General features: G+C 33.5%; 3 protein-coding genes across 3 annotated transcripts; 2 read left to right on the top strand and 1 right to left on the bottom strand.

Moving 5' to 3' along the window:
• Positions 1-462: 462 nt before the first annotated feature.
• On the top strand, positions 463-2,241 carry LOC145103240 (Nucleic acid-binding, OB-fold-like protein). Its single transcript, XM_079040799.1, has 4 exons — positions 463-779; positions 881-1,107; positions 1,646-1,746; positions 1,960-2,241. Exons 1-4 carry the CDS (start codon positions 528-530, stop codon positions 2,034-2,036), a joined length of 657 nt encoding a protein of 218 aa, XP_078896925.1. The 5' UTR covers positions 463-527; the 3' UTR covers positions 2,037-2,241.
• Positions 2,242-6,236: 3,995 nt separating this feature from the next.
• Positions 6,237-7,822, top strand: LOC145103239 (Cyclophilin-like peptidyl-prolyl cis-trans isomerase family protein). The gene is made up of 3 exons (XM_079040798.1): positions 6,237-7,035; positions 7,104-7,551; positions 7,641-7,822. The coding sequence occupies exons 1-3, from the start codon at positions 6,306-6,308 to the stop codon at positions 7,741-7,743; spliced, it is 1,281 nt and encodes a 426-aa protein (XP_078896924.1). The 5' UTR covers positions 6,237-6,305; the 3' UTR covers positions 7,744-7,822.
• Positions 7,796-10,955, bottom strand: LOC145103238 (C3HC zinc finger-like protein). The gene is made up of 7 exons (XM_079040797.1): positions 10,749-10,955; positions 10,058-10,277; positions 9,809-9,932; positions 9,386-9,708; positions 8,601-9,228; positions 8,075-8,307; positions 7,796-7,974 (listed from the first exon to the last, which is right to left on the bottom strand). The coding sequence occupies exons 1-7, from the start codon at positions 10,847-10,849 to the stop codon at positions 7,891-7,893; spliced, it is 1,713 nt and encodes a 570-aa protein (XP_078896923.1). The 5' UTR covers positions 10,850-10,955; the 3' UTR covers positions 7,796-7,890.
• Between the last annotated feature and the right edge of the window lie 8,911 nt (positions 10,956-19,866).

Here is a 19,866-nt window from a genome sequence, read left to right as displayed (position 1 = left end):
TCCTTGGTGGCCGGAAAACACCGTTTTCGGTGGGTGGTCTTGCCAGAAATCAAGAAGAAGAAAGAAAGAAAGAACCGTAAGAAATGAGAGAGAGAGAGAGAGAGAGAGAGAGAGAGAGAGAGAGGGGAATGTCCTTTATTATTTTTAATTGTTAAAATAAATATTAAATTAAAAAAAATGAAAAATAAATATCTCAAAAGTATTATAGTCATTTCGATTTTCGGATAAACTATTTTCATATCAAATTAATGCAAAAAGATCGCGAAACCAAAAAAATCATAATTTGGACTAAAGCCCAAAAAAAAAAAAAAATAGATAGGCCAACCATTTTTGCAATTTTGTTTTATGAATTTGATTTTGGGCCGACTCTAACAAAATCTCGAAAAATCGATCCGTCCGGTTTTTTTGAAAAAAGTCGACCGGGTTTGTTAACATCTTCACTCAGTAATACCAGCAACTTGCATTTTTTAATAATCAGTAGGGTTTAAGGGTTTTGTAGCTCAAAATCGTTGGGGAAATTCAATTCCATGGCGTCTTCCCTCTGTACAAGAATTTATCGTTCTTTTCTCTCAACAAACCCTATCGCTAATCACCACAAGTCTCTACTAATTTCTCTCCACCATTTCTCCACCGAAATCCCCTCCGGGTCTGATTCTGATTCCACTGTCGCCCCAGAACTCGACCCAGATCCGTTATCCCAATCTTCCGATTCTAATTCCCGGCAAAGGGAATTCGGAGACCGCCCACTCGAAAATGGTTTAGATGTAGGCGTGTATAGGGTACACACACATTGCTTAATTTACTCTAAAACACAGAAAGAAGTAGATTTAACTTGTTATTGTGAATTTTACGATTAGGGTTTTGTTGTTGTATTGAATAGGCGATATTGATCGGGAAGGTCGGTCAAAATCCGATAGAAAAGAAGCTGAGGAGTGGGAGGACGGTAACTATGTTATCGATCGGAACTGGAGGGATGAGGAACAACCGGCGGCCATTACAGAATGAGGAGCCGAGGGATTATGCTAATCGGAGTATGATTCAGTGGCATCGTGTCTCGATTTACCCTGAGAGACTGGGTGCGCTTGTAGTCAAGAATGCTGTTCCCGGGTAAGCTTAAATTTTCAGTTTATGTATATAGTGTACATAATTCTGCTAAATGCGAATGCTATGGCCTATGATAATGAATTTGGAGAAGATTAAAGAACAAAACGATGAGAATTTAGCACTTTTGAATTCTGTAATGATATGGTTAGTGTGATATTTTATATAACGTTTCTTTTGATTTTGATTTCATAGGAATGGAACTAGGGCATGTTGTTAAAAAACCCTTAGATTACAGAAGTGGATAAGATATGATATTATATTGTTTACATGTTCAAAGGCCAATTTGTTAATGGAGGAACCAGTGTTCCATTTAGCAATTTATGTGACTAACTTATGGTATGTAATAATGGACTTAAATCGGGACATATGACTTAATCTGGTAAGCTATATATGAGTGTTTCTTTTTTACTAAATGTAGCAAGAAAGAACGATTTAATGGAGAAAGGTAGAGAAAACTAGGGTTCAACATAATTTTATCTTCCGTTTTCCAAGTGTGCGCCTTTTTTTCTCAAATTAATCATTTGTGGCTTTTTGCTTATAGTGCAATCTTGTATTTGGAGGGGAATTTGGAGACAAAGATTTTCAACGATCCAATAACTGGTCTAACTCGACGTGTTAGAGAGATTGCCATACGCCGAGATGGTAAGTTCCATGAAAGTTTAATCAAAGTTTTACCGTCTAGTTATTTTTGGGGTGGGGGCAGTGTGGGCCCGCTTAGCTCAGGGGTTGCTGGAAGAATAACCTTTTTGCAGAACTGGCTTCATCTGCCAGTCCCATAGTCAATGTCAGATATTATGGATTCTCACCTTCTTACTGTCAAAAGACTTTTTCTCAAGTTTCATAGTTGAATTGTAGGTCGTGTCGTGTTTCTTGAAAAAGGAGGTGATGCTCAAGAGGATAGAGCGGAAATTAAGGGGGTTGGTTATTACTAAAGGATGAAGGGCAAACTATGAAGTTTGTTATTGATTGTTATTGCGATCTTAAGTTAACATTTAGATGATAGTCTCTTTATTTATGCTTACATTTTTTGTTTCTTGATGTTGTGAATTAGTGAGAGAAAGTGTACACAAAGTTTGGAAGAAAACAGGCATGGCAGAATTATCAGTTATCTTAGTAAAGCTTCTTTGGTTTCATTTATTCCCATATATGTATATCTCTCTCTCTTTGGCGCTAACTTTATGAATCAGGAGAAATATTTGCTTTCGTGGGTTTTCTTGTATTATGTCGCATAGAGTTATAAAATGGAAACGAACTTTGGTATTTTCTCGTTTATGCATAACTTTTTTTTAAAAGCTTAATTTAAGATGAACTTTTGGAATTTATGTTTGAATAATTTCGTTGTTAAATGTTCATTTTTGTATTTGAAGGATTTACATAGAGTTGACTAAGTAACCATAAAACAAATAAATTAGGTTGAGTTTTTTTTAATCATTTTAATGTATACAAATGTATAAAAGCATATGGATTAATTCTTTTTGGTTAAACTATTTTTGTCTTGATTTGTTCATTGTGTTTTCTGAAAAAGGTATTCATATTGACCACCACAGTCCACAAATAATTCCAAATCAATTCAAGAAAAGACTAGAGATGTTGAAAAGCTAGAAGCATAAGAAATAAGTCCTTAAGTTAAATATGAACAAAGATCTTATAATTAAAATTTATAAAAAAAAAAATGATATTTATAAAATTGACCAATAGGAACAAACTCATATTCGGAATGACCAAAAGCTGACCATGAATGCGAGTACGCCTCGTTCCGAACTATTTAGTTTTGTTTCGGAGTGTCAAAAGAAAAAAAAAAAAACAATTGAACCACCACATAAATGTCTTCCGAAATATGACATGTGAATATGAATGTACAAGATAAAATTTATACATTATTTGATTTGTTATGTGAAGATAAAAGTTTCTCTTGTGTCTATGTGTATCTTTAACAGATTTTAAAATTAAAATATATTTTTATTGAATTACTTTTTTGTTATTTGTTTGTGTTAGCTTTGTTAATTTTTTTAAATAAATTATTTTATTTCTATGTTATTTTATTAATATCAATAACATAATTATAAATAATATGTATAACACAATTATTTGTAATATAACTTATTGTATATTAAAAAATATTGTTAGGATATTTTATTATTCTAGTAAGTTATTTATTTTATATGTTTATCACGATTAGGAGTTAATTATACATTTTAGAATATTTAATTTTCTCATGTTCGTTTTTAGTGTTGTTAATTTCAATTGAAAAATTAAAAATCATACATAGCAAGAATACATTACACTTTTGTACTTTTAAATAGTATATATAATTATTTTATATCTAATATTGTTATCTAAAATCAGTTTGCAAAATTCAAACATCACATATCCTAGTAATATTTTCTAGACCTGTCCTTGTTTTCAAGTCCAAGTTAAGTACTAATCAGATCTATTTGCATTTTCAATGTCTTGGATCGAACATTGTTATGAAAATTATTGATGATAATGATGTAAAATATTTTGTTAATACCATTACTAATATGCCTCCAAGTATAGTCCAGTTGTTTGTTGTGAATAATGTTAAAGCGTTGTATTGTTGTTAATGGATTACTTCCATACCAATCTATAACTCATACTGCACGTTTTGTGGGTGGAAATGGGCTGTCCACCAAAAGTAACCAAATATGTATAATTTATTATATATAAGGATTATGCAACAGAAGTCGCTTATGATGGACTTGATCATAGGGTTATGTTAAGCATAAAGGTAAGGAAGTTGCTTAACATGGTCTTGCATATGACGCTCATGAATTAGCAAACGATCATGCAAAATTGTTGGTGTTGAGTAATGATTCAAACATACATCCACACGAATGAGCTACGGAAAACTTTAAGTATATATCAGATTATGATGAAACTCAATCAGGTGATAAAATTGAGCCCTAACATCCCCAAAAGGATAATTCTATATATGCTAATTCTAAATAAACTAAGGCCCCGTTTGATAGTTGCTGACTGAAAAAGGTCTGTCTGAGTAAGAAATTCTGACTGAATAAGAAATCATGTTGTTTGATTGAAAATCTGACCGAATGTGCTGATTGGTGTAAAATGACCATTTTACCCTGATGCTATACACATTTCTATGCAATATTACAATAATAATAATAATAATAATAATAATAATAATAATAATAATAATAATAATAGACATTAATAATAATAATAATAATAATAATAACAATAATAATAATAATAATAATAATAATAATAGACATTAATAATAATAATAATAGTAATAATAATAATAATAGACATTAATAATAATAATAATAATAATAATAATAATAATAATAATAATAATTTATACAAAAACCTCCACCATAATAGACATTAAATATATTATTTTAAACATAAAACACAAAAAACTCTTTAGCTTGCTGGTAAACACCATTGCTTCTACAAGGGAGACCCAAATTCTATTCTTGTAGCCTTCATTAGTTGCAAATTTTTATCCAAGCCAATGGTACTATTGAAAAGCCTTGTTTTCTTTCTCAATCAGCCAACTCCCAACTTCTTTCTCAGTCAGTCAGCAAAAATGTCTCACCTAACTATGCCATATCAAACAAGGCCTAAAACTACTCACCAAGGATGCATGATCCATTACCTGTGTTCAACATGTCAACCTATAAGCATAAGTCATCACTAGCCCACAAATTTCAATTGTTCAATGATAAATAAGCATAAGTCATCACTAGCCCTTCATCACATATCACCAAATTTCAATTGTTCAATGATAAATAATATATTAAGCTAGAATCGGAAATGAAATTGTGTAGATGAGAAATTTCATATTGTAACCAACAAATCTGCAAAAGATAAGTTTGAAGCAGTTTATTGTGTTAAAGATATTGTAAATGACAAAGCATATCTACAAAATATAAGATTACACAACTTTTTCAAGTTCATAAGTTAGTCAATGAGTATACATGCACAAACATGCGACCATATCTCCATCATCGTCGGGCTAACGAAAAAGTGTTAAGTCACTTCATAAAAAATATTTTATGCATAATTATTATATTTCACCATTATATGACAATGTGTTATTTTTTCCTTTTTGTACAGCTTGAAACGCCAGTTATCTCGTACACTAAGAAGATTCTTGATAGGAGAATTCGTAAGTATGCAACATGGAGGGTATACTAGATCGAAAGAAACTTGGAGGGTATTATTATTTTAATGATAAGTTAGTATTTGCATTCTCAAAAAAAAACTTGGCGGGTATTATTATTTGAATGATCAATTACAAAAATAAATAAATAAAACGACTAATATTATAAAAGCCTTAAATATTTTTTATTATTGCTATGGCCACAACTTTCTCACAGAATTATCACTCTAGCCCATTTAACAAGTTTCATGGTTAAGTTGGTTAACTTTTTTGCAAAATCAGTCTTAAAAAGTTCAAATTTAGTCCCTGAGGTTTGCAAAAAATTACACCAGTTTTTTAACTTTATTTTTCGTTTTTTTGTATACTTTATTTATTTCGGTTTTTTTATAAATATATATACATTTTTTATTTTCTTTTTATATATACTTTATTTATTTTCATTTTTTAACTTTATTTTTCAATAATTTTTTTAACCTTTTTACCTTTTGTTTTCTATTTAAAAAAAACCCCGAAAAGTATACAAAAAACGAAAAATATGGTTAAAAAATCATGTGATGTAATTTTTTGCGAACCCCAAGGACTAAATTTGAACTTTTTAGGACTGATTTTGTAAAAAAGTTAACCAAGTTAACCGTAAAACTCGTTAAATGAGCTAGAGTGATAATTCTGCAAGAAAATTATGGTCATAACAATAATAATAAAAATATTAGAGCTTTTTCGAATTACATGTTAAAAATTTTGGGTTTTTATAATACTAGTTAATAAATAAAAACCCATAATACGGACTTTGGGTTGTGTTGCTATTCATGGGTCTATTTTAAATATGAAAATGAAAACGAACTTAAGGGTATTTTTGGAAACTTAAAATGCATACCCATACCCATAAAATGGAAATCAAGCCACTTCTTTGGGCGGGGTTGGCGTTGTGGTTGGTAAATGGACATTTCTGACCCCATCATGGATGGGATTACTATCTCTTGTTGTCCACATAACATCCTATCTCTTTCTCATTCTCTTCTCTCACACACACAGAGGAAAGAAGCCATTGATGGAGAAGATATGGCAAAACTCAAGCCTCCTGCATTCAACATCTAAACAGCATCACCCACCACCACCGCCACCACCAGCAACCACCACCACTTCCCCTGCAGTTATCAAACTGTCGCGTAGACACCTCGCAATCTGCACCAATTCCTCCCTCCTCCTCCTCACTTCCCAATTTCAACCCACGGCAAGAGCACAAGAACAAACCCTATTCCCACCGGAAAATCCCCAAACCCTAGACGACAATCCAGTTGACACTACCAACACCGCCATAACTCCCGCCGACGACAATCAACTCGACACTACCGCCACCACTACTCCAATCGAAGCCAACCCAATCGAGACTACCACCACCACCACCCCCGTCGAAGAAAACCCAGTTGAGACTACCGCCACCACCACTCCCGTCGAAGAAAACCCTGTTGAGACTAGCGCCACCTCCAATGTAACCGAAGAGAATCAATCGGAAACTAGCATCACCGCCAGTTCCACCGACGAGACTAGTAGCGTCACCACCAATGACGTTCCAGACACCAATGACGTTCCAGACACCAATGACTCCACCACCGCCGCTACCACCGTAGACAGCTGCACCGACAAGCTTCCAACCAAGCGCGCTTTCCTAGACATATCAATCGACGGCAAACCCATCGGACGAGTCGTCATCGGGCTATACGGAAACTCCGTCCCCACCGGAACTACAAGGTTCAGCGATTTCGTTAGTGGAGCAGCAGGTAATTTCCACTTTCAGTCCTCCAAGTTTCATATTTTCAATTTACATCCAATCATTCCACTACGACAGGTGTGAGTTACAGAAGAAAAGAGTTCATAAAAATCACACCAAGCTACATCCAACACGGCGGCGTTAGATCCTACGGCGTCGACGCTGAACTCGCAGCAAAAACCGGGAGAAGTTTCGCAGTCAACAATCTCGTTTCCGAATTAGAAAAAGAAAACGGAAAATGTCCGGGAACTAAAAACGTCGCCGGAACAGTTGGGATTATCGTACGGGACCCACAGAAGCCGCCTCCGAAGCAAAAATTGGTTGCGCGAAATGGTAAACTGGTGATCGATGAAGAAGAAATCGGGAAAGAACCAAATGGGACGGAGTTTTTGATATCAACAAAAGATTCGCCGGAGTTGGACGCATCAACGTTGGTTGTCGGGAAGGTTCTAGAAGGTATGGAAGTTGTTGAGAAGATGAGTCAGGTTAAAACTGTTCAGGAAAACACTAGTTCTCCCTATTTCAGGTACTAAAATTTAGAATTTTAAAATTGAAAACTTAAAATCACTTTACTTTGTTAGTAATTTAGAGAAATTAATTAATGTTGTGAAACAGGGTGGCGAAGTTGATCGGAGATAAAAGAGCGGTGGTGGCAGAGAGAGGGTTTAACAGACCCTATTCAAAAGTAATCGTTACAAATTGCGGGTTAATGGCGTAATTTTTGAGTTGTACATCAAAATGTGTATTCTTGTTCTAATTTTTTGATTACATGAAAGCCCAAAAATTTTGTGATTAAATTGAAAGTGAAGAAATAAATGGTTTAAGCAAAACAAGATAATAATGTTACTTCACAAATAATTTGAGTTTAGGTGGAGCCATGTGTGAACTTGTGTCTTTTAGCTGAGGGGGGTGTGAGAAGCTTTTTAACAGAACCAACAGGATCTGACACCTGTAAAAAGATTGAATGGATGATTAGAACGTATTTTGTAGTTGGAAGGAATGGAATGAGTGAAAGGAATGGAATGTTGAATTCCAATGGAATGGGTTACCTGAATGAGTGAAGATGAAGATGAAGGTTGTTGGGTTGTGGGTGATGAAGGAGAGAGAAACTCTTTCTGGCGTTGTAGAGCAGAAAGAGTTTGTTTCCATCCAGGTGCAGACTTCCCAGTTGATGTGATCCAGGGGCAAAAATGTCTATGCTGCTTTATTGGATCAAACTCCATTGCTTTTGTAGTTGTAGTTGTAGCTGCTGGACTTGGTTGACTTGAAGTTGAATCCTTCCCTAAAACAATAATAATAATGGGTAGGAATTAGTTAACCCTAAAGAAAAGCTTCGTTACACTTTTGGTCCCTAAACTTTTTAACTCAACGATAACGATGTTGATGTCAATTCTAAACATGAAATCAACAAACCCAAATTTGAAACATATCTAAGAATTTCCAAGGAAGCAATGGTCATTTAGAATAGCCTAAGGACCAAAAGTGCAACAAAGTTCCGCTTTAGGGACCAAAAAAAAAAAATCAAACATCTGGACTAAAACCATCATGTTTCACAAAGCACAGGGACTGAGTTACCTAAACAAGATAACCTCTCAGTATCATCATCATTGGTTCCAAGACTTCCTCCCTCTTGATGACTATGAACATCCCCTGAAACCTGATTAATAATATCTTTTGATGTACTATTCAAACTTTTGATAACAGACACGTCAGCAGCAGATTCAAAAGCAGATGAAAACCGAGTCCTCAAATTCTGTCCAACAACAGGCAAAGAAATTGTGGGCCGAAAATTCTGATCTGCTGGTGGTGGGCCCCCTGCAATTGTCAAATTCAAAACATTTCTATTCACTGTTTGTTGTTGTTGTTCAACATTTGGTTGCTTATTTTCAGAATTTGAATCTTCGTTTAATTCTTGTCCAATAAGTCTGAAAAACTCTGGAGGCTGAGGAGTTGTACGAAAAGCCCATAAACCAACTTTAGCTCCACAAAGTCTGCAGACTAGAACTATAGATATATGATCATATTGCTCAATTGTAGAGGGATCATTGTTTGGATTTGGATCCAGATTTGAAGAGTATACAGTTACACTTGAATTGTGTTTGTGTCCAGATTTGATGGATTCATCTTTTTTTAGATCTTTGCAATCAACTATGTAAGGTAGCAACCGAGGCTCCCAACCACATAAACTGATCAACTTTTGTGCCTGAAATTTAAAAAGTAGCATGCATAGAATTTAGAATAATGTCAAAATGTCAAATGCAAATTCAATGTGTTGTATATACATTATTTTTGTTTAACTATATGATAGATTGAATATGGTTAAAGCTTATTAAATTTAAACTGCAGATAAGTTATCATACATGATAGTACAAGACAGGGAAAACTTCTTCCCCAGTTGTAGAAGCATTATCAGATCCATACACATTCTCTAGAGTTGGAGAGTTTTTAAGGAAGTTTTCCAACAATGGGCTCCACATGTAATTAATGGCTGTTGATGAGATCACAGGAAGCTCCAAAAGTTGCAATAATGATGCACATCGTTTCTTGTAGTTATCAACCAAATCTAGAGATGAACTAGGAGGAAACTGTGCTAGCTTCTCATCACAAGCATTGTCAACCCATGGGCAAAGTAATTTATGTCCATTATTCAGCTTCAAGCTGAAAACCGAGGCTGCATTCTCAACTACATTTCATATAAAAGAAGATTATCATTCAAAGTAATGGTTTTTGAAAGTAACAATGATTGTATTTGTATGATGAAATCATGAATGTGGTTGTGTTACCTTGTTGTTGTGCCCATGATGATGGAGTAGAAAAGAAGAGACGGGCCCCACAGGATTCACAGGCTATGATGTCCATATCTACATTAACCCAACCTCTTCTTGCACAGTTTATTGCACTTACTACCTGATGAAAATAGATTATGTTACCCAAAAATTGACAATGAAATGGAAAGAATCAAAGAAAGAGAAAGAACTTCCTACAAGAGTATATCAATCTAACTACTACTGAATCAAAAAAGTTTATCTAACCTCAGGTTTAGCAAACCATGTCATGGACTTGAATGTAGCAAGCCTATTCAGTAAGTCGTCTCTGTCCCAGGGTCTGCACATAGGTGATTGCAATGTCTCACCAGATGTCTTTCTCAACTCCTCAATTGTACCTCCGATGGATTTTGAATAAACTACAGCTAGAGGTGTAGTCATCATATGTGAGCGCTTCTTTCCTCTGAAAAATCCAACTGCAGTTGCACTATTCAAGTAACAAGTGATTACCAATACTCCCGAAATTGCTAGCGAAAAAGCTGTAATTGTCTAGCATTGTGATTCGCAGACACAAATTTGGTATTTACTTGGTTTCTAATCTACCATCGATAAGGGTAGGCATAGGATTCATATCGATTTTAGTGTCCAAGTAGGCAATTGACCTCCAAAACAAATTACAGTTCGTTGTTCAATATAATGGACGGAGTATAACTGTATAAGCATTTGTATTGTATGAAAGTGTAAACGATTTTCAGATGGATAAACCCTAACGAACTGAAACAAGCCCTCATTTGGTTGTGAGTCGCTTGTTTGTATAGAGTAAAACGCGATTCAAACGTTAGAGCTATAATTGGATCAAAACAACGAATTACAGGATTCTTCAAGCAAAATTTCAGCTGGTGAATTACAATGTATTGAAAAAAAAAAAAAAAAACATAAATAAAGGAAAACCATATACCTAGTCGAACTGGGAGTTCTTGTGGGTTTGGAATTGGGAGGAGGGGCAAAGAACAGCTTATCCATGACGGCGTGAAATCTCTTCTCTGATTCTTCAGCCATTGAATTCAACAAATTATAAACTGAAAAGCTCTCCTCGCTGCTACGTTAACCTTCGTGTATATTCCAGCTTCGAATTTGCTACTTCTGCTAATGCAACGTCTTGAATGATAAAGGGTTATTCTTAAAAATATCAGATTGGGCCTTCAAAAATTATTACATTTATTTTACAAAAATGGACTTTAAAATATCATTTTACTTAATGAAATTACATTTATTTCACAAAATTGTTTATAGATCCTTTGAATTGGACAAAATTACAAAAATGATCCCTGTGGTTTGTAAAAGTTGCATTGGAGGTCCTTTTTCATAACTCCGTCAGTTTGTAGCCGTTTGGGGTCATTAAGTTCAAAAAACATGGGGGTATTATGGTATTTTTGCATTTGCTTCTCCACCCCCTTTAAAAAGCCCTAGCCAACGTTCAGAAAAATCAAGCACCATCTCTGAAAAATCGAAGCTCTCCTCTTTACCAAGAATGGTGATATGTACGTGTGGAAGTGTTGCTATGAGAGTCACATCTTGGACGGACCTCAACCCAGGAAGGCGATTCTGGTCTTGTGCTCGAAATTGTCAAAGCTGTCCATATCTTGGGTGGGTGGATGATCCGATGTGCCATAGAGTTGTGGAGGTGATTCCTGGCTTGCTAAGGAAGCTGAACAATGTTCAAATGATGTTGAGTCAAGCTCGTGTAGATGCTGTGAAGCTGAAGTGGATGCTTGTTCTATCTTGGTTTTTTTTCCGTTTATATATGTATGCACTAAGTAGGAGTTTGATTTGGGGATGTATTTGGTCAATGTATTTTGGGGTGTATTTTAGGATGTATTTTGGATATGTAATGCCAGATGGGTGTATAGAACTGGAATGGGATATAACCAGTTGATTTTGGGATGGTATGTCATGTATTAGAATCTTAATGTAATGTATGGTTTTTGTTAATCATTTTAATGGTATTTTGTATTATGATAATTAGAAAACATTGTTTTTGTGTTATTGATCAGGAATGTTGGCATGGAATGGAAAGAGTTTTGTCTATTTATCAAACATTTGAATGGAATGAGTAAAAAAAGATCAAATCATTATAAGTAAACAATAGAATGGAATGAGTTTTGGTCACTCATTTAACAAAAAATGGAATGGAATGAGTTTTGGTCATTTATCAAACAATGAAATGGAATGAGAAAAATACAAAATCAAAACACTATAAGTAAACAACGGAATGGAATGAGTTCTGGTGATTTGTCATACAATGGAACGGAATGAGAAACACACGAGATCAAAACATGATAAGTAATTGGAAATGTTCACCATATTGATCATTACAGCCACAAATGTAGCATGACATATGGCTAGTATCAACTTAATTACATCACTAATTTAGATTGTTGCAAAAGATGTAATTATCTAGATTAAACATGTTTGAACAAAAGCATCATTACAAGTTTATAATCTTAAACAAAAGGTAGCCAAATAACTTGATTAGTCATGCTTCACTTGATGATCCAACTTCATTTAGGTCCTACTTTCTGCACTTGAGGCTTTTTTCCCTTATCCCTCTTTTTTGCTCTTAACCCACCCACTATAGCTTCACTTGATCCACCCACTGAACCTTGACTTGTTACACCAACTACATCTTTACTTGATCGACCCACACCACCTTGACTTGATCCTCCCACACCACTATGACTTGATCCACTCACTGCTCTTTGACTTGACCCCCCCCCCCCTGCCCCTTACATGTTCTAGAGTTATGTCCTTTATTATGACACTTGGAAAAAGTAACAGTCAAGAATTTCCTTGATAGTTTTGTTGACTGGTTAGTAGGCTCATTTATAGCCCTCCTCCTCTTTTTCTTGGGCCTTCCAACCTACAAAAATATTAAGGAAATCATAAAACATGATGAATAAGAAAATATGTTAAGTAATATTCAACTTACTTGTGTATGATGTGTAGGGGGTATAAGAGTGGTTGGACATCTAGATTTTGGCCACATGCTCCTGCCATTGATTGGATCTATTTTGTTAGAGTACATTTCCCTCCATGTTTCTAACTTATAACATGGATGCACCTAATATTCAGGTTGTTGGGCTTTTTCAACATTTTGAATATGTTCCCATATTGCACAAACTCCATGCCTGCAGACTATCCCTGTTATTTCCCAATACCTACAACTGCATGTCCCCTCTTTCAAGTTTACTACATACTGATCAAACCTCATACCAGTCACTTGATATTTTTCATCATCACAGAAGAGTGCCCTGTATTTGCTTGCAATTGTTTTGATTGTGTCAAGTATAGTAGTTGTTGTAGGGGTTAATATACTTTTTCACTTATCAACTTCCTTTTGTACAATGCAATGTCTATTCATCAAGTACACTCTAATGTACTCTAAACAGGTAATGATATGCTTGTCCCTGCCATGCTCTAGCTTAGAGTTAAATACTTCACACAGATTGTTTAGCAGACATTCTGAATGTGCTCTACCTGAAAAATGAGACCTAGCCCAATGGACTGGAGGAATCTTACTTAGCCATTCATGAGCCTCCTCACTGAAATCTTTGAACTCATTCATTGCCCTTTCAAAATGCCTAATGGTTGTATTTGTAGCACACCCCCACAAATGATCTCTAAACTCTTCTCCCCTCCATTGTAGCTTCATGTTTTCATATATATGTCTCAAACACCATCTATGCTCTGCATTTGGAAACACTTTTGCTATTGCAGGTATTATTCCCTACATATAATGTAATCAATAGTTAGTATTGTTACAACTTTTAAAAGAGACTTATGTTATATGTATTGATACCTTTTGTCTGTCAGATACAAAAGTGAAGTTGCATGATGCATCCAAATCCAAATCACCACCAAGACATTCCAAAAACCATGTCCATGAACTTGTTGTCTCAGCTTCCACAACTGCATAAGCTAGTGGATATATTCCATTGTTGGAATCAAGACCCACAGCTGTTAGAATTTGTCCTGGGTGTGGTCCTTTCAAGAAACATCCATCCAATCCCAGGAATTCCCTTTTTCCATATTTGAACCCCAACTTAAGTGCTCCAAGACAAATGTAAATCCTCTTGAAAATACAATTTTGAACATCAAGATTTGGTTCATTACACACTTCCAGCTTCACTGTTGTACCTGGGTTGTTGGTTTGTAACTCCAAACAATAATCTCTCAGTAAATTGTATTGCCTTTTGTAGTCACCATACAGTTGTTCCTTTGCAATTGATTTAACCCTGAACACCTTCATTCTTGATATGCTTAATTCCAAATCCATTTGAAGCTCCTCCTGTAAGGCTGTTACTGGGATGCGAGGGCTGGAATCCACTTTTTGGAGAATAGTGCTTGTCAGGTATCTAGATGTACATGCCTTCACTTTTCTACTTTGTATGCATATATGCTCATCAATAACTGTCTTCACCAACCATTGTTCTTCTTCCGTAGATCTAGATATCTAAATAGCAAAAGGACAAGAATCTTTTTGTGAAATGACTGTTTTGCCCTTTGATGTGACTTTACTTACAGTGGAGGGCCCACCATCAATGGAATATGGAACCACCCCTTTACACTTTACTCTAACTCTCAGTTTTTCATTTTTGGCCATGTGTAGGGCCCTCCTTGTTTTTATTGAAAGCATATTTACATGGCCCTGTATATCTTTTTTGGTTTTGAAAGCTTGACCCACAAAAAATGGTGTAACATGAACTACCTTAGAAGAATAAGGCACCTTCTTGTTCAAGTTTTTTAACATTCTCTTCCTTAGGTCTTCCTCATATCCTGCATTTGCAAACTCATCATTGTTGATCACACATAAATCATGATATTGGTTTAATTCTAATTTTATGTTTGGTCCTTGTCCAAACCATTCGACCTCATCCACACAACTGGTAAACTCTCTCATATCAACCTCCCAGTCATCTAAAATAGCTTATGGGTCAACAATGTAGTCAGAATCATCCTCTTCTTCTATATGCTCTTCTGAATCATCTTTTGAATCTTCTGCATGCCCTTGTTCGTCTTCTTCATCCCGTTCTTCTTCAACTTCAACCTCTCTTTCAAAGTCACCCATATTCTGATATCCATCACTATTAAAAGGCTCAAAATCATCTAATATTTCCCTATGATCCTGGCAATTAATATCAACTGTAATATCTTGCATTGTATCAGTTTCTTTTGGTACAGGGAAATACGAATCATCCTTAAAATCATTAACCACATCTTGTTTATTTGGCTCAAAAGGAACTAGGGACATGGAAAAATCATACACACCATCTTCTATTTGTGCTTGATTAACTGATTCTTTAAGTGGGACATTCATGTCTAATTTCTTGCTACAAGAACCAATTCCCTTCTTCTTAGGCCTAATCCTATTAAGTTCAGGAGAAGGATCATCATCCAATTGCTCAATAACAACTTTACTCGGGGACATGAAGTAAGTGTGAAGTCTTGTAGAACCATGTTCAACGTACACATTAATCACTCTGTTTTGAGGGACATATTGAGCCATAGATATAACGTCTTGATCATTTCCTAGAGCCTTCAATCCAAAATCTAAGTCTAGATTAGGAATTCTATAATGATAGTACATTGTGTCATCCGCAGAATACCCTATCTCACGAATCATGTCATTTAGATCATGAACTGAAAAAAGATCAGTGTCAACAAAGTCAAAGAATGCCAACCTTCCCTCAACGTACTTTCTTCTTGGTAACATTGTAAAAAATCCACCATGATGTATCTTTAAAGTGAAGAAATTGTCGTGACCATCTGAAAAAGAAAAATCGATGAGCTTTGAATATACACACCAAGAAACACCCAACAAAAAATTAAACAACTTACTGTAATCTTTATCAAGGTCAGGTGCAATCGTATGAGGACCACCTAAATTCCACATACACAATACCATTTTTAGCTGATAAACCCTAAAATCGGATGCGATGGATGAAGGATGAAGATCGTCAAGATGATCAGTAAGCTAAGGTGAAGTGGAGATGAAAGGGGTTTCTTGGACTCTGGTTAATAGAGGATAGGTTAATGACGTATCACTGCCTAATCCCATCTTAAATGAGCGTCAAACATAAAAAGACGAATATACCCCCACATTAATGACCCCAAACGGCTACAAACTGACAGAGTTATGAAAAACGACCTCCAATGCAACTTTTATAAACCACAAGGGGTAAACACATTAAAAAAAAAATACTTAGGGACTAAGTTTGTTACTTTTGGCAAACCACAGTGACCATTTTTATAATTTTGTCTTTGAATTGTGTAACATTGAGATTTAGGGAAAAGGTTACATGATCCACCATATTTAGATCGATAAGGATTATTTCCACATAAAATCTTATATTCTGATTTTTTTTAGTTCTAATTTTTTTTTTTTGAAAAATATCTAATTTTACCTGTTTTTTGTTATTTCAGACCCCAACAGGTCAACAATAGATAAAATGAGTTTGTTATTTTCATAAAAGACCCTATATTTTGTAATTTTTTCGATTCAAAACCTATTTAAAAAAAAATAAGCTTAACTTTAACTTATTTCTTATTATTTCACTAATTGAATGAGTTACTTTCTGTTTTCTGTTTCACGACAACAAATAGGTACACATATATCGGTTTTGAACAAATTCATTTTTTTTTTAAAATCAGTTTAAAATAAAATCGATTATGTTTAGGTCATTTTCGTATTTTTTTGAGTTTTTAAATGAAAGTGCGTTAAAAGGGTTTTCGATTAGGTTATAGTAGAAGCATAAAAACAACCAGTTTAAAATATTTATTAAAACCTATTACTAATCGACGACGTTAGCTAATCGGTAGACTGGAGTTAAGAAATTAATCGGTTATACGAAAATTAATTAGAGATCATTAATTATTTCTAAAAAATATAAGTAAATATGCATAAAAGTTTAATAATAAATTTAACAAGAACAACAAATCATCATCCTACAAGTATGTAATAAACTTAAATAGCTTAAAAATAAGAATAAATTACTGAAATCGTCCCTGTGGTTTGGTCAAAATTACACGTTTGGTCTCTAACTTTTTTTTTACACTCGGATCGTCCCTATGGTTTGATTTTGTTGCGTTTTTCGTCCTTGTGGTTTGATTTTGTTGTATTTTTCGTCCCTTACATACATAAAGTTAGGGACCAAACATGCATTTTTTACCAAACCATAAGGACGAAAAACGCAACAAAATCAAACCATAGGGACAATCCGAGTGCAAAAAAAAGTTAGGGACCAAACGTATAATTTTGACCAAACCACAGGGATGATTTTAGTAATCTACTCTAAAAATAAAAACGTATTTCTTTTTTTATTTTCTCTGCATACTTCCATTATTGAGGAGTTATGCCAACAAATAATTCTCACAAACTAACTACGATTTTGAAACAAAAACATATTATTAATTAATAAATATCAAAATTTTATAAAACAGATAACTAAAAGTAACAAGACATGCGCCCTTCATCATACATCCAAATCGTCATCATCTATTTTAGAATGAATAAAGAGAAAATAAAAAAATAGTTATTTTTCTTAACATAGATGGTAATGTTCATATTAACCAATTAAATGAAAGATATGGCATAATTACTTGAGAAACACGTAATTTATGTGATAAATAACATCAAAATCAAAATATCTCAATCCAATTTGTGGCAAGAACACTACAATAGTTGACTTTCTATCTAACATCACATGTTTTTCTGCATTATTTTTATATTCTCTTGACACAGTTCCATGCTATCCATGAACTAAGCTCACAAATAGTTTCTCATTACAAGATATGATGATATTATCAATTACCAACAACCAACCATCATGAGGATAACCATCCAAAATTCATCATAGTCTTCAATGAAATGTCTAAAGGGTTTCCTTGATTTGTGAATAAAGAAATCACATCTTTTTGGTGCATTTTCACAATTCAGATTGAGATATACATCACATACACACTAAGAAATATACATTGACGGCTTCAGTGTAAATCAGATACATAAATCGATGGATTATGCATAAATCAGATATATAAATCAGAAATAGATACCGAAAAATATGATAGCTTTGGTGGCTTTAGAACTAAGAATCGGTGGTGGGAATCGATGGCTTTAGTGAAGATGAACAAATGGAACTCACAAAGAGAGAGAAAGAGAATGTCGGCTAAGCTCACAAGAGAAAGAGACAATTAGGTGTTGTTTGTTTTTTGTCTAGAGATCTTATTGGCCTCTTTTGTGTGCGCCGCACAGACCACACGCAAACATTAGGCTTTACAAACTTTTTTTTGAAGACTGCAGACCTAAAAATATATGTGCGTCCTTTTTTTGACGCAGATGTGAATCAGAGTCTTCAAACCTCTTCAGACATCTTTTATCCTAAAAGTCACACATATCTATGCTTTTTTAAAACTTGGATTTGTTCCAACTTTATCTATAATAAACAATTTTTAATAAAAAAGTTACAATACTTAAAGAAAAAAGGTTCAACGACACAATGGTGACATTTATGACAAAATTATAAATATAGATTTAATTACAATAATGGTCATTGTAGCTTTTTATATAGATATGAAAAATATCATAATCTTGTCTTATATTTTTTTGTACCAAATTTTATAAAACATTATTTAATGCAATATCATTCGTTTCTTGGGAAAAATATTTATGCCCAATTGAGAAAAATATTTATGCCCAATATTTAATCGATTTAATTGAAAATGTAAGATGAAAAATTTGAAAATTTTCATTTAAAATCAAATTTTATTTCCATTCATTTTATGTGTTAAATTCTTTTATCCATAATTACAATGTTTAAGTATAACTTTGTGACGAAAGTTTGTTGGTTTTTATCAAATATATATGCTAGTTCGTACCATTTTATTTTAACTCTTTATACAATAATATATAAAATACATTTGTTAATTATCTATAATAAAGTCATAAAATTGTTTAAAAAAACTCTTTTAAGTTTGTTTTTTCAAAAAATAAAATTTAAATAGATTTTAGTTTATATTAGCAGTCTGTATATGTTAAAAAAACAAATAGTCTTCTTCTTTCAAACTGCAAATGTTTGGTCCACTTTTTCTATTGTAGATGTTTGCATATGTGGTCTGCAGACTACAAACATTTTGCCTCAAAAAATAAACAACACCATAAGAACTTTTCAAATTTCTTTTTAAATTTATTTCAATATTTTTTAACATATTTTTAATTCTGACTTTTTGTAATTTTTTTTTTTAAAAAGTTTTGCGTTTCATTTGGATAAAATACAAAATGTAGGGTTTTTTTATGAAAAAATATCAGTTTGTTGTGGTCTAAAAATAACAAGTAACAGGTAAACTTTTGGTCTTTTCGGAAAAGAAAATGGTTTTAGGTCTAAAAAGAAAGAAAAATATGAAAATATAAGGTCTTTTATGGAAATAACCCGATTGATAAATAGTATATTCAAAAATTGCACTTCATTAATTTTTTTTAATAATGTGGTTAGGGGTGTTCAAAAATATTTTTATTCAAAAATCCGATCCGAAAATAAATTATATTATTTGCCTTCAAAGATCCATTTCTTGAAGTTGGAATATGTGAATGTCATTTATATAATAAGGATAACAATGACAAAGATGATTTTGATTTAAAATGAGTTTAAGTCAAAAGGGTTTGCATATAGAACTTAATTTTATTTACGAAATGTTGATATTTACTTCACAGTTCTATCAAGAGATCTAGTCTCATAAATAGAAGTTAATCATTTCAGAACATGAATATTATCGTTATGACAAACGATTAAGTAAATGATTAAACATTTGAATAAAATAACTGAGACATAAATTTAGACATGCTAAATTAAAACATACATTGTTTCAAAACAAATATTGTTTTACATTACAAGTAATTTATGTTCTAAGCATAAATAATAAACTAAACTCTGAGAGTGTAGTTCCAACTTGATTGTGCCCAACTTGGTTTCTTTTCAGTAAATATTTGCAAGCCATTTACAAATATTAAACTAACATTTAAG

This window comes from Lactuca serriola, chromosome 4 (genome assembly GCF_051521515.1).
Source record: "Lactuca serriola cultivar US96UC23 chromosome 4, Lser_US96UC23_V15, whole genome shotgun sequence".
Classification (NCBI taxonomy): domain Eukaryota; kingdom Viridiplantae; phylum Streptophyta; class Magnoliopsida; order Asterales; family Asteraceae; genus Lactuca; species Lactuca serriola.
Note: the sequence above shows the minus strand (reverse complement) of the source record. Positions and strands in the feature narration are given on the sequence as shown.